The 24998-nt window shown below is 38.2% G+C and overlaps 1 protein-coding gene across 1 annotated transcript in view; it reads left to right on the forward strand.

The window, feature by feature from the left end:
• The window catches only part of MYH15 (myosin, heavy chain 15), a 134015-nt gene that overhangs the window by 51772 nt on the left and 57245 nt on the right, over positions 1-24998 (forward strand). The window contains exons 19-25 of the mRNA XM_008588775.1: positions 1826-1943; positions 2849-2972; positions 5244-5380; positions 14486-14741; positions 18029-18271; positions 19300-19476; positions 21555-21700. Of these exons, the coding sequence (XP_008586997.1) occupies positions 1826-1943; positions 2849-2972; positions 5244-5380; positions 14486-14741; positions 18029-18271; positions 19300-19476; positions 21555-21700 (1201 nt within the window). The remainder of the gene's footprint in view (positions 1-1825; positions 1944-2848; positions 2973-5243; positions 5381-14485; positions 14742-18028; positions 18272-19299; positions 19477-21554; positions 21701-24998) is intronic.

Genomic DNA, 24998 nt, shown 5'->3' on the forward strand with positions numbered 1-24998 from the left:
TGATCAACTAGGAGATTGAGGTAGACATTTCAGCATAAAAAAAATTATTTGGTCTGAGTTACATAAACTGACCATAAAGACAGTTCTTAAATTCGTTTCTAATTGTTAAGAACTCCCTCTAGTCTTCCTTCCCCACTGACATCTTCCCTCTTGTTAATGGTCCCCATTGCTTTAGTTATGTAATTCTGGGTGATGGATAGTTTTTTTTTTTTGACCGGTAAGGGGATTGTAACCCTCGGCACGGTGTGGTCTGCTCCACGCTCAGCCAGCGAGCACGCCGGCCATCCCTATATAGGATCCGAACCCTCGGCCTCGGCTCCACCAGCACCGTGCTCTCCGGAGTGAGCCACGGGGCCGGCCCCAAAACAAAGTTTTTACTGGTATTAATTTAACTACATGCTTTTCTTACATCATGGATATGAAGATTCCCAGCCATCTCTTTGGGATTACAGGCCTCAATAGAGCTTTGGTCAGAGGCTTTTAGTCTCAAAGGAGTATGTATATGACAGCATTTATGTCTTCAGAGCACTAACCACCCTTGGAATATGTAGCCAGATGTTGCTGATTCTGACTTCTGAGGTTCTGTAGAATCTTGCATTTTTATTAACCTCCTGTAATTAAGGCCCCGATCTTGATAGTCTGTGGCCTATTTTGGGAAAGTGTGATGCCAAACAATGATGCTGCAGTTTGAGTTTTTGCAATGCAAACACTTCATGTTCATTCACGGCTGTGTGCTTTTGGCTCATTGTTTCCTATCAGCTGGGTTTCTGAATTCATCTAGGGATACTGCTTCCATCTAGCAAGGAATCTAATTAGCTGCCTCTATTTTGGAGCAATTTTGTTACCTATTAGAGTTGCATCCCATCAAGTCAGCTCTGATTTCAGCAGGTTTCTTTTTTTTAAAGTCATAAGACAAAGTCACAAGAAAAGCTTCATGATCTAATCAAAACAGTTCTTCAAGTGTACTTAAAGGAATGAATGTGTTTGATCTTAAGGCATCATAGGACTTCATTTCTGTCCCTTCTTATGGAAATCTGTTTCTGTCCATGAAAAAGATTGGAGTACAGGAATGTGGGCATATAGCTTAGGCTTATTTCTGTGACCTTGGGCATAGACAGAGTCATCTTTTTCCATTTTTCTTATAATACCATATTAGGTTTTTGTGTTAGGAGAAGTGCTCCTTGGCTTTTTCCAGATTTGCTAAGGACCAGATATAGTGGCTTCTTGGATGTTTTTTCAAAGGCTGAGGAGGTGAAAGAATGATGCTCATACTACAAAATAAAATGTAGGTGCTGTCAAGATAACAAGGGGAGAATAAAGCTGGGATGTGGCCAAGTCCTTCCTAAACAAAATTGTAAACAAAATTTTGTGGTTGTACCCATTTTTCTCTTTCTTTTTATTCCCCCTCCTTGTAATTCCTTTTCCCCTTTCAGAAGAGTTAGCAGTTCCCTTTTGTGTTTTTATCCTCTTCTCTCTCTGGTTTATGGTTGGCAAATGGATGTGATACCAGCCATTTACATTCTAGCAAAAAATACAATCTATTTTTCATTTTCCAGGAGTATTTACTTATAAAATATTATCTAACTGAACTAATGGGCTTGTTCCATGTTAAAAATAATTTCAGGTAAATCATATTTGGAGACTCCTACATAATAGGATGGGTATTGTGAGTACCATCAGGCTGGGAGTGAGTGAACTTCTATGACCTGTCATGTAGAGAACACTAAATTCAAATCTTTATTTTTAACCCAAGATGCAACAATTAGGACAAAATCTGGGGTAATCATTTTTTCAGGCACAGACCCAACATGACTCTCTTTTTCAGGTGTGATGGACCCTTACTTGGTTTTACAGCAGCTGCGTTGTAATGGTGTCTTGGAAGGAATTCAGATATGCTGTAAAGGTTTTCCAAACCGACTGCTGTATGCTGATTTTAAACAAAGGTAAACATAAGTTTCAGAATCCAAGAAGCCTGAGGCAGTCCATTCTGTTTCCCTCTCTTTCCAAGTATTTAGGCATGCATTGTTTGTTTGGTTGACGTCCTCCAGGCCTGCAAATCGATGTGTTTGGGTGGTGGTAAGATATATGATGACAGAGTTCCATTATTATTTCCCCTGAAATCCAACATCCATGTAGCTGTAATATCCTCAAATTTCTATTAATGGATAATATACCCACATATAGAAGAAATATATACGGAAGAAAGATATGGAGGCTGAATTGAATCTCTGAAGTGCTGTATATACTTAATTGTAGCTGCCATCCATGCAAGCTGTCACTAAGCTAGCAAGCCCATAAAAGGAAGGAAGCCAGCAGGGTGTGTGGCAGGAGGTAGGAGAGGCATCTTTGCTTTCTATTTCCCAAACTCTAAAAGTATAAAGTGTAGGTCATCAAGCCAATTTGAGCAAAATATGGTAGAGTAGGAAGAATACCTGTCTCAGAATTAAGAGGCATATTTCTCTTTCTCCATCAACTCACCATTAGGGTGAAGGAATCTCGGAAAAGACATTTAATGTTTTTGCTTTTCGGTTTTCCTGTCCATACAGCGAGATACTTATGTGTGCTTCCCTCCTTCCCTTTCTCCTCCCAGTCCCTCTCTTCCTAATTAAGCAAATAATTAAATGAGGTTGTCTCTAAAGCACTGTGAAAAGCACAAACTATTATACCAATGTATGGGATTATTGTTTGTATTCTCATTATTGTTACCAAGAGTTCTGTGAAAATTGAACGTATTGGCAGGAGAGGTAGAAGTCTATATCTACTTTTACCTCACTTGTCCAGATTAGTCTTTATTTGAATCATATGATCCCCTGACTCCAAGATTTATTCTTTATTTATTTTAAATTAGGTACTGCATTCTGAACCCAAGGACCTTTCCAAAGAACAAGTTTGTGAGCAGCAGAAAAGCAGCTGAAGAACTACTTGGCTCCTTAGAGATAGACCATACACAGTACCAATTTGGAATCACTAAGGTAACCAGAAAAGTGCAAAGAATGCTTTTGGTGAAGGGTGGGAGGAAAGAGTGTGGATCTTAAAATACCTGTGAATGCTCAATTATAAGGCATCCTTCAGCTCTTGTGGCCACAAATAGCACAAATAGAGCTCAGCTGAAGGTGGAAACGTCAGTGCTGTTTGAGAAAGAAAACTCAAAGCTTCTTAACCCTCAGTCTTGACTACATTTACATTTTTTTTTTTTCCTTTTTGTCTTTTTTCGTGTCCGGCAACAGATTGCAACCCTCAGTGTTGCGCCCGTACCTGACCGGGACCGGCAACGGGATCACAAACCTCGGTGTCGCACCCGCACCTCGCTCAGCCAGTGAGCGGGAACCGGTCTGTATGTGGGATCCGAACCCTCGGTGGGAGCGCCACCGGGCTTCCCAAGCGGCGCACTGTAGCAGTGCGCCACCGGGCCGGCCCTACATTTACATTTTTATAATTAGTCATCTAAGCAAATTTGAGCCAAAATATAAAATACTGAATCAACCTTATGGTGCTAGAAAATGTGTGTACATATCAGAGCTAGAACAAGGTGAATCAACTTCCTGAAATTAACTGCTTGTCTGTATGTGAACTAATTCATCCGCAGCACTCTTTTAGGGAATAAATTCTAGAAGACTATCTGAGTAATTTAATAACTTTAACGTCAAACTCATCATCCAAAACTTAATCCAAAGCCAACTTCCTTAAATGTGATTTTCTAAATTCTTCTTCATCTGAGATAATATTGGTATGACCCACATATGAGTTATTTTGGGAAACTTCTGACTAATAGATTTGGTTTTATCTGGCAGTCAACATCGGGGTGTTCCTAATGACATCCATATAAGGATTAAATTATTTGAAAGTGAGTTGGAGGATCCAGGGTGAAGAATTTACAGAAAAGAAACTGTAGAACATGGTTATAAAAACATTACTTGACTCCCACATTTTGAGAACCTTGGAGTGAGTTTCTGCTGTTAGTTGCTGTAGCAGATTTTCATTAACAGTGCCTTGCTTCCTTGTGTGTTTAGTTGTTTTCTGGGCCAGGACTGACATGAGGCAAGTGAGGCTCTTAAGGCACAAATTTTCAGGAGGCATTCATTCATTCTCAGGGTTGTGCAAGCGGGGCTGAGAGGCAGTCACTCTCAGGCTGTGTGAGGTGACTTTAGGAGGCACACTGAGTGTGTGCATAAAACCTTTGCCTTACGCATCTCACTCACTTTACCTTGCTTTTTACTAATTATTCTTGAAAAAAATAGTTACGTGGATTCTTTGATGCCTAGGACAAAAGTGCCTTCCTCCAGAGCAGGTGTCAGCAAACGATTGCCTATTTTTTTTATATGGCCCACTAGCTAAAAATGGTTTTACATGTTTAAAAAGTTGTTTAAAACACAAAGAAGAAGATGGGGCCAGCCCGGTGGTGCACTGCTACAGTGCACAGGTTGGGAGCGCGGTTGCACTCCCGCTGAGGGTTCGGATCCCACATACAGACCGGCTGCTCACTGGCTGAGCGAGGTGTGGGCGCAACACCGAGGGTTGCGATCCCGTTGCCGGTCACGAAAAAAGACAAAAAGGAAAAAAAAAAAAAAGGAGAAACTGGGTAGCAGCCCTGAGTCAGTTTTTGGGCCGGCCCGGTGGCGCACTGCTACAGTGCACAGGTTGGGAGCGCGGCTGCACTCCCGCTGAGGGTTCGGATCCCACATACAGACCGGTTCCTGCTCACTGGCTGAGCGAGGGGCAGGCGCAGCACCGAGGGTTGCGATCCCGTTGCCGGTCCCGGTCTGGTATGGGCGCGACACTGAGGGTTGTGGTCCGTTGCCGGACACGAAGAAAAAAAAAAAACACAAAGAAGAATATTCTACAAAGATTGTGTGTGGCCCACAAAGCCTACAAATATGTACTATCTGGCTCTTTACAGCACCCATGCCTGGCACTTTGGAGCACTGCATGCCTGGGCCCATCTTAAAACTTAAACCAGGTTCACTAAACAACCGAGGCATTATTAATACATAAGGGGAGAATAGTGTACATTCTCAAGCAACCAATATAACCATAAGATTAAATAAAATGTTTTTTGCAAATTTTAGATTTATAAAACCAAACTTTCTAGGATATGGATTTACACATTTAATAAAACTTAACAAGAAACAGAATTGATAAAGTTGTCCCACGGAACACATCAGTTACTCACAGTGTCATTCAGCAGACATTTGCTGAATACCCATTATTAGTGGAACTAACATTTAATGACTTATTTCTTTTAGGTGTTTTTTAAAGCTGGCTTTCTGGGACAACTGGAAGCAATGAGAGATGAGAAACTATCTAAAGTTTTCACCATGTTCCAAGCTAGAGCACGGGGCAAACTGATGCGAATCAAATGCCAGAAGACTATGGAAGAAAGGTATTTTATTCCTACTCTGACCCCCAATGCTAGAGTACAGCTGTGCCTCAACCAATGTGACCTAATCTCATTGCCTTGTAATAGGCTGAGGTAAAGAGCTGCCTCCTTTACTTATCTGGGTCTTAAAAAACTTTAAATTATGGTACGCCAAGAAGACAGCACAAAGGGCTTTTATTGCCCAACCCAATCAAGTATAAACATAATTCAGACATTTATTGCATTGCTTCCAGCTTTCCCTTTGGGAAGGATTGTTTACAGTTTGAGAAGTCTGGATCGCTAAAGGTGGTGGGACTCACAATTTATAACAGAGGCATACCTGGAAGGGTTTGCATCTATCCTACAGCCAACTCTGTGAGAAAGCTTGCTTCAAAGTTGGAAGGTGTTCTAACAACTTTATTATCTCCCCTGGGTCACAAACTGTGAGTCCTGGTGACATGTAATCATAACTTTCTTACTTTATTTCAGGCAGGTTCACTAGGGACATTTATCATCTCATTTGGACACTTAGGTATAGGCTTTGTCTTTTCTTTAATAAAATCATGGAAAGCAAGCTAACAAAATCTCCAAACAAAGGGACTGTAAGTGCGGGATTTTACAGTCACTCTTTTTACTTTTTCCTTAATATAATTTATTTTCTGGAAAGAGATCCACAGTCTTGGTATAACTTGCTTGATAGACAATTTGTTAATTCCATCTGTTTCTCCAAAGAATAAAAAGATCATTACATGGTGATGTCAAAGATATTAGAGAGACGACTCCTGAGGGTCTTCTGTGACCCTTGTACGGTCGATGTGGTACAGAAGTTTGGGGATCAGGAAACATGGCTTCTAGACTAGTTGTGTAAACTTGGGTAAATTTCTTAATTTCTCCATAGTTCACTACCTTCACCTCTAAAATGAGGCCTTAAGATCCATTTTTTCAAATCATGACTTCAAAAATTATTGTAAATATTTCAAACACATTAAAATATAAAAAATATTATAATGTACATTAATAGAGCCATCACAAGGTATAATGCTTTAAATTTTTAATTGCTACACCTTTTTTTAAAAAAAATTAACTGATGCAGTTAAATCCCTGTGTATTTCTCCCTTGACCAAATCCTATTCCTCCCTCCCCAGATTCTGAATTTGTGTTTATCATTCCATGTTTCATATGTAAATCATATAAAGGTATATTTTCATACCTTTATTAGATATGCAGATAGTATTAAAAAGTGACATTATTTTGCATGTTTTTAGTCTTTATGTAAATAACATTTTGTATGTATTTTCCTGAAGTTCATTTTTTATACTCAGTACTATTCTTTGAAATATATCAATGTTGGTAAATCCAGGGCTAGATTATTGATTTTAACTGTTGTGTAGTATCCCATTGTATGACTATACCAGAATTTGTTTATCCACTTTTCACCACAAGTAAATTTATTTTCAGTTTTTTGCTATTACAAATAGTTCTACAGTGATACTTTCGTAAATGTCTCCCCACACATATATACAAGAGTTTCTTGAGGGCAGCATTACTCAAAATGGTCTTACAACATTCTCTGATAACAGTTTGTGGACAGCAGCTGAGGCACACAGTTTGAGTGGCACTTCTCTCGGTCGTGAATTAGTAGGTTTTAAGTTACACACAACTTCAACCTCGCAAGATATTGACAAAGGGTTCTCCAATTTACTCTCCACCAGCAGTGTATGAGAATTCCATTGTTCCATGTTCTCATGGTATTTCATGAACTCGTGGTATTTCAGACTTTACAAATGTTTGCCCAACTTCGTCATATTTCTGGTGTTGGGGAAAGCTATCATTTGCCTTTAAACACTTTTCTGTAGATTTTTATTTACTGATATGATTTATTGTATGGGGGACATTCCTTCCATTTTATTTTGTTAAGCATTTTTATCAGGAAAAATGATTAAATCTATTATCTGCATCTATTGAAATATCACATGGTTTTTCTAAATCTGTAAATGTGTTGAATTATATTTAAAATTTTTTTTAAATGTTGAACCTACTTTGGTTAAGAAATATTATCTTTTCATTGATGGGTTTGGTTGTAATATGATCATGAGATTTTTTCATCAGTATTCATCAATAAGATTGGCCTGTAATTTTCTTTTCATCTGCTATGTTATCTGATTTTGGATCAAGGTTATTCTAACCTCATAAAAGCGTTGGAGAATATTTCCTCTTTTCAAAACATGAGAGAATTTATTGTGATTATTTGGTCCTTGAATCTTTGGTAAAGTTTGCCTATAGAACCATCTAAATCTGGTGTTACTTTTGTGATAGATTTTACAGTTTTCATTCAACTTACTTAACGGTTATAGGCCCATTGAGATTTCATTTTCTTCTTGAATGGGTTTAGGTAAGTTTTCTTTTTTAAAAAAATAAATTTTAGGGCCGTCCCCATGGCTCACTTGGGAGAGTGTGGCGCTGGTAGTGCCAAGGCCGCGGGTTCGGATCCTATATAGGGATGGCCGGTGCGCTCATTGGCTGAGCGTGGTGCAGACCACACCTGTGCCGAGGCTTGCGATCCCCTTACCAGTCAGAAAAAAAAAAAGGAAAAAATAAATAAATAAATTTTATATTCCTTTTCAATTTAATAGATTATGATTTTTGAATCTCTAATGTATGTATAGTCATGTTTGTAGAGCATAATGCTCAATTATTATATTTCTAGAGTATTATTATTCCTGGTATTTTTTATTTATACTTTCCTTTTTCTTTTTTGATCATTTATGCCACATTTATTTATTAAGTCTCTTTGATAAACCACTTTTTTAAAAAGTCTCTTTGTTGTTTCTTTGTTTTCTAGTTCATTAATTTTTTTTTTTTTTTAATAAAGATGACCAGTAAGGGGATCTTAACCCTTGACTTGGTGTTGTCAGTACCACGCTCTCCCAAGTGAGCCACAGGCTGGCCCTTAGTTCTTTAATTTCCTTCCTTCCACTTGCTTTGAGTTTATTATTTATCTTTTTCCAGCTTTACGAAGAGATAATTGACAAATAAAAATTATATGTTTATGGTATAAAATCTGATGTTTTAATATATGTATGCATTGTGAAATGATTATCACAATCAAGCTAATTAACATATCCATCACCTCACATAGTTATGTATTGTGCATGTGTGATGATCTACTCTCAGCAAATTCTAGTATACAATGCAGTATTAGTAACTATAGTCACCATGCTGTACATTAGATCTTCAGAACTTACTCATTTTTACATAACTGAAACTTTGTGCTCTTTGACCAACATCTCCCTATTGCCCTCCCATTCCTCCTATCCCCTGGACCCTGCCAACCATCATTCTACTCTCTGCTTCTGTGAGTTGGACATTTTTATATCCCACATATAAATGAAATCATGCAGTATTTGTCTCTTTGTGTCTGGCTTATTTCGCTTAGCATAATGTCCTTCAGGTTCATCTATGTTGTTGCAAATGACAATATTTCCTTCTTTTCTAAGGCTGAATAATATTCCATTGTGTGTGTGTGTGTGTGTATGGCACATTTTCTTTACTCACCTATTGATAGGCATTTAGGTTGATTCCATATCTTGGCAATTGTGAATAATAGTGCAATGAACATGGTAGCGTGGATATATCTTTGAGATATTAATTTCATTTCTTTTTTGGATATATACCCAGGAGTGGGATTGATGGATCGTATGACGGTTCTATTTTTAGTTTTTTGAGGAACCTCCATACTATTTTCCATAATGGCTGCACGAATTTACATTCCCACCCACACTGTACAAGGGTTCTCTTTTCTCCACATACTTGCCAGCAAATCTTTTATATACAATTGTATGTGTTATTTTGGGAAATGTCCACCATGTTCTTTGATCATTTTTTAAAAATGGGGTTATTTATTTTTGTGCTATTGAGTGGTTTGAGTTCTTCATATATTTTGGATATTAAGTACTTATCAGATGGTTTGCAAATATTTTCTCCCATTCAGTAGGTTGTCTCTTCACTCTGTTGATTGTTTCCTTTGCTGTGCAGAAGATTTTTAGTTTGATGCAGTCCCATTTGTCTATTGTGTTGCATATGCTTTTGAGGTCATATTTTTAAAAATTCATTACCCAGATCATGTCAAGAAGCTTTTTTCTTACGTTCTCTTCTAGTAGTTTTACAGTTTCAGGTCTTCAATTCATTTCGAGTTGATTTTTGTATGTGGTGTGAGATAAGGGTCCACTTATTATTCTGCATGTGGCTATCCAATTTACCAGCATCATTAATTAAAGAGACTGTCTTTTCCACATTGTGTGTTCTTGGAATCTTTGTTGAAGATCAATTAACCGTAAATGCATACATTTATTTCTGAGCTCCATTCTGTTCTATTCGTCTATATGTCTTTTATGCAAGTACCATGCTGTTTTGATTACTATAGTTTTGTAGTATATTTTGAAATCAGGTAATGTGATTCCTCTAAGTGTATTTGCTTTGTTCAAGATTGCCTTGACTATTCAAGTTCTTGTGTGGTTCCATATGAATTTTAAAATTGTTTTTTCTATTTCCGTGAAAACTGTCATTGGAATTTTGATAGGAATTACATTGAATCTATACATTGCTTTGGATAGTATGGATATCTTAACAATATTAATTCTTCAAATCCATGAACACAATATTTATCCATTTATTTGTGTATTTTTCAATTTCTTTCATAAATGTTTTATAGTTTTCAGCATATAGATCTTTTCTCTTTTTTGTTTAAGTTTATTTCTAAGTTTTTTTGTGCTATTGCAAATGGGATTGTTTTCTTGATTTATTTTTTAGATAATTCATTATTAGTATACAGAAATACTACTAATTTTTGTATGTTGATTTTGTATCCTGCAAATTTACCAAATTCATTTATTATTTATAACAGTGTTTTGGTGGAGTCTGTAGGGATTTTTTTTTATATATAAGATCATGTTATCTGCAAACAGAGACAGTTTAACTTCTTTCTTTCTAATTTGGATATCTTTTATTTCTTTTTCTTGTCTAACTGCCCTGACTAGGACTTTCAGTACTATCTTGAATAAAAGTAGCAAGAGCAGGAAAGAATTTGAGAAGGATTGACATTAATTCTCCTTTAAATATTTGGTAGAATTTAGCAGTAAAGCTGACAGGTCCTGGGCTTTTCTTTGTTGAAAGGTTTCTGATTGCTGATTCACTATCTTTACTTATAATTTGTTCATATTTTTTGTTTACTTATAATTCATCTCAGTAGGTTATATTTTTCTAGGAACTTATCCATATCTCCTGGGTAATCCAATTTGTTGGTATATAATTGTTCATAGTAGTTTCTTATAATCCTTTGTAGGATTTATAATTTATTTATTTAAATAATTATAATTTTATTTATTTAAATCCTCTCTTTTTTTTCTTAGTCTATTTAAACATTTGTCAATTTTGTTTATTTTAAGCTATTTTAAACTAATAACAACTTAACTTTGACTATTTTAAGCTGATAACAATTTAACTTCAGCTGCATATAAAATCTCTTCTTTTTAACTTCCTCTCCACCCACATTTTATGTTCTTTTGTCAAAATTTATATTTTTTTATTGTGTACCCATTAATCAATTATTGAAGTTACAGTTATTTTTAATGTTTTTGTCTTTTAACTTTTATACTCATGTTAAAGTGATTTGTACACCACCATTATAGTATTAGAGTATTCTAAATTTGACTATATACTTGCCTTTACAGTGAATTTTATACTTTTATATATTTTCATGTGGCTAGTTCACATCCTTTTGTTTCATCTAGAAGAATTCTCTGTAGCATTTCTTGTAAGGCAGATAGTGGTGATATACTCCCACATCTTTTGTTTGTCTGGGTAAGTCTTGATCTCTTCTTCATTTCCAAAGAACAGCATTTCTGGATATAGCATTTCTGGTTGTCAGCTTTGTTTGTTTGTTTGTTTTTTGTTTTTCCTTTAGCACTTTGAATATATCATATCATTCTCTCCTGGCCTACAAGGTTTTTGCTGAGAAATCTGCTGATAGTCTCATCAAGGTTTCCTTGTATATGATGAGTTGCTTTTGTCTTGCTGCATTCAAAATTCTTTCTTTGTTTTTGACCTTTGAGAATTTCATTATAATGTGTCTCAGTGAAGAGCTCTTTCTATTTCATCTATTTGGGATCCTTTGTGCTTCATGGATCTGGATGTTCATTTTCCTCTGTAGATTTGGAGTTTTCTGTAATTTGTTTACATAAGGTTTATCAGTCTTTTTTTCCCTCTACTCCTCCTACTACTCCCATAATATGAATATTGATGCACTTGATGGTGCCCCATAAATACTGTAGGCATGCTTCACTCTTTTTTATTCAATTTTCTTTTTGTTCCTCTGACTGGGTAATTTTAAATAACCCATCTTTGAGCTCATTGACTCTTTCCTCTGCTTGGTTAAGTGTGTTGTTGGGGCTTTCTATGGAATTTTTCAGTTCAGTCATTGTGTTCTTCAGCTCCAGAATTTCTATTTGGTTGTTTTTTATGGTTTCTATCTGTTTGTGAATGTCTCATTTTATTCATGTATTGTTTTCCTGATTGTGTTTAGCTGTTGTCCTGTAGTTCACTGAGCTTCTTTAAGATGAGTATTTTAAATTCTTTGTCAGGCAACTCATAGATCTCCATTTTTTTAGGGTGTGTTATTGGAGATTTATTTTATTTATTTTTATTTATTTATTTTTTACTGTCTTATATGTTCCTGATCTTCATTTTCCTTGTAGGTTTGCATTGGTGTCTGCATATTTGAAAAATGGCCTCCCTCCATTTCTTTATCAACTGGTTTTGACCTTCACCAGACAGACTGGTTTTTTTTTTGTTTTTTTTTTTTTTTTTGTTTTTTCATGAACAAATTTCTTGCTCCTTTTGGTATCTGACTTTGTCAGTTTATAGATTTCTATTTCTGTAGAGTTGTTTACAGGTGCTTTACTTTGTTCCTTTGGTGGTATTATGTTTCATTGATTATTCATGATTCTTGTGGCCTTGTGTTGGCATTTGCACATTTGAAGAAGCAGCTTCCTTTTCCAGTGTTTACAGGCTGGCTTTGGCAGGGAAAGACCTTCACCAGTCAGCTTAGTCAGATATTCTGGCCAGGCCAGCTGGTAGGGTTTATAGGCATGATTGCTGCTGAAGTCCTGGGGCATGCTGGCCTGTTTCATTGTGTAATCAGACCTGATTCCTGGATCCATAGGGGTGCACCCAGAGGCTGTATCTTCTGGGGCAGACCCAGAGCTTGGGTCTGCATGGGTGGCCCTTGTGCCTGAGTTCATGGTGGTGGACCTGGCACCTGGGTCTATGGGGGTTGGCCTGGCATTGGGCTCCATTGGGGCAGGCTTCTCAACTGGGTCCATGGGGATGGGGTGGGAGTCTCAGTCTGTGGGGGCCAGCCTAATGCCTGGGTCTACAGGGCTGGGCCTAGAGCCTGATTCTACAGGTGCAGGCCTGTAGTCTTAAGCTGCATGTCCAGCCTAGCCACTCGGGTGGGCCTGGAACCTGGGACTATGGTGGCCATCCTGGATCCTGGGGCCATCAAGGTTGTTCTAAAGTCTGGGAATTTTCTTAATTCCCAGGTTTATTTGTTTTTTCTAAATTTACTAGTATATTTTTACTGTTTGTCAAATCAGCTGTTTAATTCTCCCATTGAGTGTTTGACTTCAAACTATAATTTTCAGTTTTAGACATTTTATTTGGTCTGCTTTGAAATCTGTCTGTCCTTGTATCATAATGGTTGATTTTTTTGTTTTTTCATTTCTTTCCTTTATGCCTTTAGTAATTTTTAACATAATTATTTTATAGTGTTCATCAGATTGTTTAATTATCTGAATCTCTTGGGGGTTTAATCAAACTTTTTATTGTATATGCCCACCCTCACTAATGGTTGATTTTTTTTCTATATGTGTTTTGTAATTTTGGATTATAACTTCATTTTGGGGTGGAGGGGCATGGTATCTAAGAGAATTTCTGGTGTTTGGTTTTAGAGCATTTTCCTTAGCACACTTTTGCATTTTCCTACTTCAAGGGCACAAAGGGTATTTACTACCAGTGTAAAAAAATTATTATGCTCATTTCTTGGATATTTCTGCACCAATCAGGTAGTATAATTTAAACCTCAGCTATAGCAGTAGTGCTGGACCATGATAAAAAAAATTGTTTGGAGTAGAATATTTTTCTTCACCCAGACCAAATCAGATGTACTTCTCTTTGACATATATGTTTGCAACTGGGTGGATTTTTTTAGTCCTCCTTTTCGTTAAGAATGTAATTCTTTGGAGGTCTCCACCATGCCTCTTCTTTATTCATGTGAATATGAAAATACAAACCCTTACAATACCAAGACTGGCTCTCTTCTTCCATGAAGATGGCCATGCTATCCATGCATTCATTTATTACTCAGGTTTTTACTTCCTTCTGTATGTCTTATTCATTTTCAGGCTCAGTTTAGTGGATTGAATTGTGTCCCCCCAAAGTTTAATGTGTGAGGCTTGGTTCCCCCCTGTGACATTGTTAAGAGGATGGAACATCCTATTATGGTAATTGAAAGGTGGGGTCTTGAAGGGATAATTAGATTGTGAGGATTCTGTGATAGTGAATGGACTGAAAGATGGTCATGGGTGTGGTTCTAAGGGCTTTAAAAGATGAGCACATGAGGAGCTATCTGTCTCTCTGCTCTGCCATATTCTGCCGTGCTTGACCCCTGCATCACTGTCACCACCAACAAGGCCTTCACCAGATGTGTTCTCTGGACTTGGGACTTCCAAGCCTTCCAAACTGTAAACAATAAATTTTGTTTTCTTTATAAATTACTCAGTTCCAGTTATTTTATTATAAGCAACAGAAATGGACTAATACACTCAGCTATCATTTAAAGGATTTTTATGGTGAGAGCATTTTCAGGACATGTAGTCTATAATACTGCTAGCCCCAGAAATCCCTTGTAGAGTTTTTGTCAGAATCAAAAAAGAACCCAGATATAGAAGTGCTTTGAAGACTAATGAGAATTTATGACTCCCAAAAAGATGTGCTTATTAAGCACATTAATTTGGAAAATAACTCTCTTATAATCTGGGTTAACTTGCTTTTCTCTTTTCTCTCTTGATTTAGGGACGCACTTCTTTTGATCCAGTGGAACATAAGAGCTTTCATGGCTGTGAATAACTGGCCCTGGATGAGGCTCTTCTTCAAGATCAAGCCTCTTGTTAAATCTGCAGGAGTGGGAGAGGAGACAGCCAGACTGAAGGAAGAGTGTTTGCGACTACATAAAGCCTTGGAGAAATCAGAATCTCAGAGGGAGGAACTGAAAGCAAAGCAAGTCTCCCTCAACCAAGAGAAAAATGACCTGATTCTTCAGCTGCAGGCAGTGAGTAGCCCCACCATTTATTTTTCAAATCAAGTTTTTAATTAGACTCCCTTGTTTCACAGGCAATGTTAACTTGAAAAAAAATTAAAGGCACGTGATTTTTAAATACCATAGAATTTCATCAAATATAGACAATGGAAAACACTTAAAGAGATATCCTTCTTTATAATAAAGTGATTTCGTTGGCAGGATGTCTTTGAAAAGGGACAAACTATCAGATTGGTTTTTACTATGTAATAGTACCATAATCTATCATCTGAGCCAAGAAACACTTGGTCTTAATTTAAAGTTTCTTTGTAGCCCATGACCCATTAGCAAATCAGCAGACAGGATTTTAATAGGTTCTGAGAGAAGTTTGACTGAGATTTTAAGGATTATTGCAGTATGCTCCTAGTTGGATTTTTTAATTTTGGTCTTCCTATTTTCCCTTCCCAGTCCAAATAAACATTACTAATAAGTTGAGTTCTTCAAACAGCAGTTCTCAACCTTGCCTTTGTATCAGATTCATTTGTGAGGCATTAAAAAAATAAAAAGAAAGCGGCTTAGACACCACTTTCAGATATTGATTATGATTTCAGATATTGATTTCAGATTTTGATTAAGCAGGCCCTGTGTGGGTCCAAAAAGTCTGTATGAGCAATTCTGATATCAGTCAGGATTAAGAACCATTGCCTTAAACAAACATTATGTTGCTTCTTTGATGAGCAACTTTTAGATCCTGCAATATGTACATTTCAGACTCCAAACTCCTGGTCGTGGCATTCAAGCCTCTATTTCCAATCTGATGCTAACACATCATTCATTACTCACTCCCTTTCACCTTCCTCCTCCCTAACCACCTGGACTGCTGTGATCCCTGAACATCCCAAATGGCAAGGATGAGATTTTACCCACCTTTATTATACTCTCCACCCTACTCTATACAATCCTAAGTTGAAAAATGCTGGGTTCAATTACTTGAACAGTTTTTTTTTTTTTTTTTTGCTTTTGAAACTTACTGAAAACAGAGAACAGTTAGTAATTGTAGACTGACCCAATTTATTATTTTTTTCTGGAGCTATGCTATCTGCCAACAAGCCAACAGGCCATAGACTTTATACCCAAAGCCACATTTTTGATATATATTTATTTATTTATTTTTTTTTTTCCCTTTTTGTCTTTTTTCGTGACTGGTAACGGGATTGCAACCCTCAGTGTCGTGCCCGCACCGCGCTCAACCAGTGAGCAGACCGGTCTCTAGATGGGATCTGAACCCTCGGCGGGAGTGCCGCCGCGCTCCCAAGCGCCGCACTCTACCGAGTGCGCCACCGGGCCGGCCCTTGATATATATTTAATATAGCAAATTATTCTAGAACTTTAGTGTCTACCAGCCTCACCTGGGATGCTTACTAAACATACAAATTCCTGGGCCCCTTTCTAAACCTACTTTAAGATCCATACAGTAGGAATCACAGTTTGTGACATATTTTGGCTTAGGGGGAGAAGCTCTGGGTGAGACCTGGCCTGCCAGTTCCCACAATTCTTCCTATGGAAAGAGAGTAGCCAGTACTACCTGGGGTGATGTAGGAGATAGAAATGGACCCAACTTGTGCAGGGCAAAGGTAAAAGCTTGAGATGCATGTTAAGGACCATTGTGGGTAACATGGGAAACACATAGAAGCAAATTTTGGGGCAAATCCAGGAAGTCTGAGATGAGTTCAAATTGTACCTGTGATTAAAAAGTTGACAGAACTATGAAATATTTTATCATACTTTATTTTTAAGGGACACAGCTAAACACAAAGGGGATCAAAGAAAGAAGGGTTTTTAAAAAATCCTTCACTTTCTCAAATCACTAGCAGAATTGTGAGTACATGAGAGAATAACTGCCATTGGGGAAAGGATCTTCCAACTGTAAAACTGCCACACCACTGCTCAGCTGGCCCCAAATACCATTGTCATGATTAGTGAAGAGATCAATGATGGTTGATTGGACTGTCCTCATTATTTGGTGATGGTGACATGTTCTATACACATGCTGAATTCTACTCAGCAACTGTCCTGCCTGTCAACCTGGGGTGACCAAAGGTCAAATGTCCCCATTACTTTCCAAACATTGGAAGCTTCTTCTCTGATTTGTATGAGCCCTTCCTCAATGTCTTAACATCTTTTTTAATTTAGCCCTTCTATTGGGTCTTTAGTGAGTTGGATTTACTGTTTCTGTACCTCTCTCCATCTGTGCCTCTTTGTACCCCATTTGTTGAGCAGGCAGCCATTTTCTAGCCAGGAGTCACTCAGAGCCAAATTGCCTAGATTTTTATCTCTTTTTTTTTTTTTTTTTTTGCTTTTTATCTAATTAGCTTGCACAACTTAAGCAAGGCAAATATATAGTTAATAAATTGCCCAAACTGGCATATTATGGAGAATAGATGAGGTCTAGAGATGGAGGATGAAGATGTGTGTGCAGTTACATTGCAGTGAGACCTACAGCAATTAAGAACTTTCCCGCAAAGAGGTTTCGTGCAGCCTCTAAAGAAGACAAATTAAAGGGGCTCAAAGTTCTGAAAGGTGCTCTATAGCAAGAAGCCCCTTCATTTCTTACTTGACTCATAATACAGGAACAATGGGTCACGCAGTAAGAGTCGGAGGCAGTGCATGTGAGAGGATAAAAGGAAGGAGTATTTTATACTCTATATATAACTAGTGGAATTTGTTGCTAGCAAAATCATTGAGACAAAAATTTTAGTTGGAAATAATGAAATCTAGTTAGTGACTTGCAAGCAACCTTTTGAATTCTAAATTCAGCTTATGAATAAAAAAATAGCTCAGCTTAATTTATTAGATTATATATAGATAAAAGGCATCAGGGCACATAGAATAATATTAAAAATATTCTATTGTCTGAGGGAAACCTGCTTTCTTAAAAGACCATATTTTGGGTGGTATCAACCTCGAACTATGTGCCCACGTGGATGCTTCCAGAAGCTGCGATTTAAGCAGCGCACCACTGATTTTTCAAGGCATTAGCTTCTTTAGGCCACCAGAATTCTATTAAGTGCTTCCGAAGAGGTAATCTAATCTACTGAATGGGCCTGAAAGATTGAAAGCACCTCCAAACACAAGCAACTCCACTTCTCAACAATAGGAACGGGGACCTGGGAATATTATTTCAGCTGCTTAGGAAAGGTAGGTGAAAGAGCTGGGCAGGGGGCAGGCAATTATCTCTTCGCAATGTGTTCAGCAGCATTTTCGCTGAGCTGATAAATTACTTCCAGCTGTTGGCAACAATTTTCTCCTCATCATGGCAGGAGCAAGAGACCCTGGCAAATGTTGAGGAGCAGTGTGAGTCGCTGATTAAATCCAAGATCCAGCTGGAGGCCAGAGTCAAGGAGCTTTCAGATAGGGTGGAGGAAGAAGAGGAGATAAATTCTGAGCTGACTGCCAGGGGGCGGAAACTCGAAGATGAATGTTCTGAGCTGAAGAAAGAAATCGATGACCTGGAAACAATAATGGCGAAGTCAGAGAAGGAGAAACACGCTACGGAGCATAAGGTGCTTTTTCTATCCTGTTAGAAAGGCCTAGATGCTGGAATTCCACTCTCAAATCAGGCTCCCATACCAGACTTGTTCTAAGTTAGTTAACACAGTGCCTCAGAACTCTACAGTGTTGGGAGGCAGAACTGGCATAAAATAAAGAGTCTGATGAACTGTGCTGTCCTGATTTGAATTTATGAAACCCCACTTAATCTCCCAAATGAAATGTTTTCATTTGTTCCAATCTTGTTGCATCTGAAGTGTAGTAGAAAGAGCCACAAGGGTTTTGTGGACCCCGTAAGTATCCTATTTTGGAAAGAGAGCTAGCATGATGCAGTTTACTAAAAGGGGATTTGGGATGTGTCTGAATCTCCAACTGTGCCATTGATTGGGAGATTGACCTTGGAGATGTCATTTTCATTCCAGTAAGGACTTTGGCATTTTGTTTGTTTCAGTTGAAAGTTTTAACTTCACATCTGTGTGTGAATTGAGGTTAGTGCAGAGTCTCTATCAAACTTCTGATAAACAACTGGTCTCCAAAATGACAGTGTAGTTTTGGCAGACGATTAAATAGCAGCTCATTTCTATTGATTTCCTTTCACAGAAAGCACTTGGGCCTGATAGCCAGCTTCCAGTTTTGCATGTCCTATCAGCTGGAACTTTAACTGCTACTTTTTAGGAATACTGAAGCCCAACACGATAAGTACATACCCCCTGACCCCTCAAAAGAAAGTCAAGTTCCCTTTAGTGGTGTTATTATATAATAACATGAAATAAATTGGCCATCCAATGAGATATATTCATAATAATTGATTAACCAGAATACCCCATTTCCTGATCTTGCCAGATAACAGATCATTTTTGCAGAAGAAAAAGTGAATTTAGAATTTTAAAAGATATATTGGGAATTTAGCTAAATGTGGCTCTCGATGACACTGGCTACCTTCTGTGTGTCTTGGACTACAAAGAGAGATGAGGACCCTTAGTGCTGTGCCCAACCTTCTGGAGGCAGCTTTAATGAAGCTGCTGTTGTCTTCTCCTGACAGCTCAAGAACCTGACTGAGGAGGTGGAGTTTCTCAATGAGGATATTAGCAAACTTAACAGAGCAGCCCAGGTTGCACAGGAGGCCCATGAGCAGACCCTGGGTGACCTGCACATGGAGGAGGAGAAGCTCAGCGGCCTGAGCAAAGCAAATCTAAAATTGGAACAGCAAGTTAATGAGGTAAGTAGCGATGTATTTGGCTAGTTAGCTCTGTCTGAAAATATACATACCTCCAATTTTTCCTTTGATTTATCTTGACAGTTTCAGGAAAACTTAGTAGTTTGTTTCCCTCATTATTGAGAAACAGAGGTGTTTTTTTCCTTAACATCCACTGAACCACTACAGTATGAGAGGTTCCAGCATGTAATCTGTCAGTTTTTAAATGCAACTTTCATTCATTCTGAGCAGTGGGAGAAGAACACTGAGATGAATCGGAAAGGGCTATCATCCTAAGTGACTGGCTAGTCCCCATGGTTCCCCGAGAACCTGGTGTTTTGCCCCACAGATAGGCTGGTACTCTGACACTGGTGTTGAGGAATTAGTTTTAAAGGCTGTGTTGTGTCTCCAGTGGTGTGCTGAGATTTATTTTCAGGTGAATGAAATGAAAGACACAAGCTGTGTTCTACCTACACTACTGGAAAATACTTGTAAGATTCTAAAGTTGATGCCCCTGTTCTGCCTCTAAACACCTTGTCAAATAAAAATGTTTCAGACCAGTTTCAATATGTAGGTTCATAACTCTTCCTTTCTCACTCCCCAGCTCACATAGTATATGCATTTGTTCTCTTATTAGTCCCCAAAGCTTAACCTTTATAAAACTGGGGACAAGTGTGGTTGGATTTTTGATTATCTGCTTCTTTTTCCTCTTGCCTCTATCAGTTTTTTCTATTCCTTGTCCATCATCTTACATTTCTTCCTATTTCCACTAATTGCATATCTCAAAAGCCTCAATGTAAGGATTTATGTGTATTTGTATGTGCGCATGTGCCTGCACATCACACACAGACACACACACACACATACATACATATGTACACGAATACACACTTGTTCTCTCCTGGTGTCATAGTCTATTCAGGCTGCTAAATACCGTAAACTGGGTGACACATAAACAACAGAAGTTTATTTCTCCCAGTTCTGGAGGTTTGGAATTCCTAGATCAGAGTGCTGGCAGATTCAGTGTCTGGTGAGGGCCCTTTCCTGGTTCATGGGGGTGCCTTCTCATTGTATCCTCATATGGCAGAAGAGACGAGGGAGCTCTCTGGGGTCTCTTTTATAATAAGGGTGGAGCCCTCATGAATGGGCTCCATCCTTATGATGTAATCACCTCCCAAAGGCCCCATCTCCTGATACCAACACATTGGGGATTAGTGTTTCAACCTATCAATTTTGGGGGGACACATCACTTAGTATACATCACCCAGATTTCATCTGTTTTCAGGTTTTTACAAATGTGTTCTAGAAATTCTCCCTCCCTTTGCATTTTAATTTATATCTTTGGCTGGTTACAGGAAATACCTTACATTGCTGAAAAGCAAACATGTCAGTAAACTAAAAGCCATGTTGTAACTGTTATCCAGCTTCCTGCTAAACTAACCTCTTTCTCATTGTTGGCAACACAAATCCAGACAAAACTGGAATGTTCTGACAAGCTTGGTGGAATACCAGAATATGACATAATGTTATGGACTGGAAGAGGGTACCAAGGTGGTGAAGGGTGCATGAAAATCATGCCATGTGAGATGTGTTTGACAGGGCCAGTGATACTGAGTTGAGAGACACAGGAAGACTGCCAAATATTCACGTATGGTCATGTGTTGCTCCAGGGAGCAGAGCTTGAACTCGTGGGTGGAATTTACAGAGAATATTGACTGCTCATGAAGAAGCACTTCCAAGTAAATGGACTTACCCATCGTGAATGAACTGCCATGTGAAGAAGTGAGCTCCCCATCACCAGACAGTGATCAAACAAGTGCTCATTGGCCATTTATCATTAGCTCCATTCCTAGGACAGAGCTCGTATTCTGTCACCTCTAAAGTTTTCTCCTATCACTGCAATTTCTATATTCTTTTGTCTATGATTTTGTCTATTGTCTATTTTCTGTTGATGCATGCAATATTTTTCTTAAAACGTCTATGTAACTGGTCATCATTTACAGAATCTGTATTTCTTTTTCCAGAAGCTAAAGTGTTAATGAACATGTCTAGTGAAGTTTAAGCTCTTCCTAACTGGACTTAATAATATCTTCTTTTATCAGCTTGAGGGTGCCCTTGAGCGGGAGAGAAAAGTGAGAATGAGCTGTGAAAAGGAAATGCACAAACTGGAGAGGGATTTAAAGCTGAACCAGGAAAGTATGGAGAACCTGGAAAGCAGCCAGCTGCAGCTAGCAGAAAAGCTGAGGAAGTAAGCCACCTTTCTGTTGACGTGAGACTCTGGGAGACCTTGTATTGGAAGGAACAGCTCTCTCGTTTCATTTATTCTCAGGGTTGAAGATCTCAGGACCTCAGTCAAGGATAACAAACATAGGAAATGGATTTTCTTCTTTGCTGGACTTTATTATGTAGTTGTAAAAAGAGAGTAAATGAATATTCTAGGAGGATATCACTGAGAAGGGTTCGACTAGCAGATGAGAATGAAAAGTGTAAGATATATGAAATGTGAATTATTGGGAATTTGAGGCTACAAGTCAAAAAATGAAAATGGCTCATTTCTTTCACTCATGAGACCAGTGGCACAGAATTAAGAAAATATATATTGACCCCCAGGTTAAGTCTGATGTACTCTCTGATCACTTAAATAATTTGTCAGATATAACTTTATTAATATTTATATTTTTTGGTCAAATAATTTACTATATAAATAATAAACCATAAAATCTAAAGCAAAATATGAAAACAATCAAAATTAGGGAAACTTTCAGTTCACATGGATTCCTTATACCCTTAGGAACTTGGGGCAAGATGGCACTCTCAGGTTAGTTTTAACCATTAGGGATTTTTAACTTAGATTAAACCAAATGAGAGAGGAAAACAGTGAGGCCCAAGAGTAAGATAAGGCCAGGTTAAGGCTGGTGGTATGTTGATGTCAGGTGAGAGTCGGGTGAGCAGCTGTGAGTTTCTGGCTGGCTGGCTTGTGGACCTGTGTTGCCTTTATATATGCTCTTGGTGAGGCTTGATTAATATTCTACCATTAAGTTACTGAACTTGATAGGTGTTTGGAAAGATGGAATAGGTAACCTTATGAATGTAAGGGGACGATGTAAGGCAAAATGATGGAGTTCCCTAGCATTCAGTTTTGAAGATTGTGTTTCAGCTTAGCAGAGAGAAACTGATCCTCTGTCCTTGTAGGCCACAGGTCAAAGCATGTCAGCATTTTTTTTTGTCTTTTTGTCTTTTTTCGTGACCGGCAACGGATCGCAACCCTCAGTGTCGCAAGGAACTTGGGGCAAAATGGCACTCTCAGGTTAGTTTTAACCATTAGGGATTTTTAACTTAGATTAAACCAAATGAGAGGAAAACAGTGAGGCCCAAGAGTAAGATAAGGCCAGGTTAAGGCTGGTGGTACGTTGATGTCAGGTGAAAGAGTCGGGTGAGCAGCTGTGAGTTTCTGGCTTGCTTGCTTGTGGACCTGTGTTGCCTTTATATATGCTCTTGGTGAGGCTTGATTAATATTCTACCATTAAGTTACTGAACTTGATAGGTGTTTGGAAAGATGAAATAGGTAACCTTATGAATGTAACGGGACGATGTAAGGCAAAATGATGGAGTCCCCTAGCATTCAGTTTTGAAGATTGTGTTTCAGCTTAGCAGAGAGAAACTGATACTCTGTCCTTGTAGGCCACAGGTCAAAGCATGTCAGCATTTTAGAATCCATATTTTCAGGAAGTTGTAACTTTACTGTAAAACCTTTTTTCTATATGAACCTATGTGTATTTGAAGCTTAATACATGATAAAGGTGGTGTCAGCATTTTAGAATCCATATTTTCAGGAAGTTGTAACTTTATTGTAAAACCTTTTTTCTATATGAACCTATGTGTATTTGAAGCTTAATACATGATAAAGGTGGCATTTCAAATTAGTAATGACAGGATAGAATACTTAATAAATGGTGTTGGGATTATTTTCTGAGGTAAAAGTTAAATTCCTGTCTCTCTTTTTGTACACACAAAATCCAGTTGCATTAAGAATTCAATGTAAAAACAAAACTATAAAACCATTAGAAGATGCAACGTTATTCACAATAGCCAAGATATGGAAACAACATAAATATCTATTAGTGTATGAATGGAGAGAGAAAATGTGGTATATACATGCAGTGGAATATTATTCAGCCTTAAAAAAGAATCTTACCATATACAACATGGATGTACCAGAAGGACATCATGCAATGTGAAATAAGCCAGTCACAAAAAAACATATACTGCCCGATTCCACTAATATAAAGCAACTGAAATAATCAAACTCATCATAGAAACATTCATAGAATGGTGGGTGACAGTGGCTAGGAGAAGGGACAAGTGGGGAGTTGCTGTTTGAGTGGGAAAACAGAACACAGTCATTTCCTGTGTTCTTACTCAGTAACAATCATCAGCACAGAAGTAAGACTTCTGTGTCCAAATGTGTGGGGATTTCTCCTCACTGTCCAGCAAGCCAGCAGGTCTTCAGCAGATACCGGTGGGGCACCCTCCAATTCAATTTTGACACTACCTACCTGGAGATAGCATCAGATCTCACAGGTTGATGGCTTAGTCCCCAAGACTGCCTCCCCCCAACCCCCATCAGATGCCAGTCCCAAGTCCGGGTCTCTGGAACTGACCAACCTGCTATAAATCAGGGTTCCCACAACCCCCTCCTTGGGTTCAATTAGTTTGTTTGAGCAGCTCACAGAACTCAGGGAAACACCTACTTTTGTTTACCAGTTTATTAGAAGGGACATTTCAAGGGATACAGACAAAGAGGGCAAGGTGTGGGGAAAGGGGCATGCCTCCCAGAGCACACCACCCTCCAGGAACTCCACAAGTTCAGCTATGGGGAAGTTCTCCGGACTCAGACTTCTTGAGTTTCATGGAGGCTTCATTATATAGGTGTGATAGATTAAATTGCTGGCCACTGGTGATCAGCTTAACCTTCAGCCCCTCTCCCTTCCCCGAGATTGGGGGTTGGGAAGCAAAGTCCCACCTCAGTCCTTCCTGTGACCAGCTCCCATCCTGAAGTTACCTAGGGGCTCCAGCCATCATTAGCATATGAAAAGACTCATCATTTTGGAGAGTCTAAGGATTTTAGGAGTCATATGTCATGAGATGGGGATGAAGACTAAATACATATTTTCACGAAATCAACTCTTCAATGGGTATAAAGTTACAGTGATACAAGTAGCTAAGTTCTAGAGATCTGCAGTATAACATTGTGCCTCTAGTTAACAGTGTTGTATTTTGCACTTAAAACTTTGAGTAGATTTCATGTTGTGTTCTTAGATAACTAAAAAAAAAAAAAAAAAGGAAAATATAGGTGTATTTGGATCCCATAATAACCAAAATGTATTGGATCCCATAATAACCTCCCAATTCCTAAGACTTAAGTCATCTTGAACAAGTCACAAAAAAACAAAGACAAAAAGAATATATTGATAACTTTGATTACATCAAATTTTTAAACATGTGGCAAAAGCCAACATAAAGTTGAGACAAGTTATAAAGTGAGA

This window comes from Galeopterus variegatus, unplaced genomic scaffold, assembly GCF_000696425.1.
Source record: "Galeopterus variegatus unplaced genomic scaffold, G_variegatus-3.0.2 Scaffold132, whole genome shotgun sequence".
Lineage (NCBI taxonomy): Eukaryota > Metazoa > Chordata > Mammalia > Dermoptera > Cynocephalidae > Galeopterus > Galeopterus variegatus.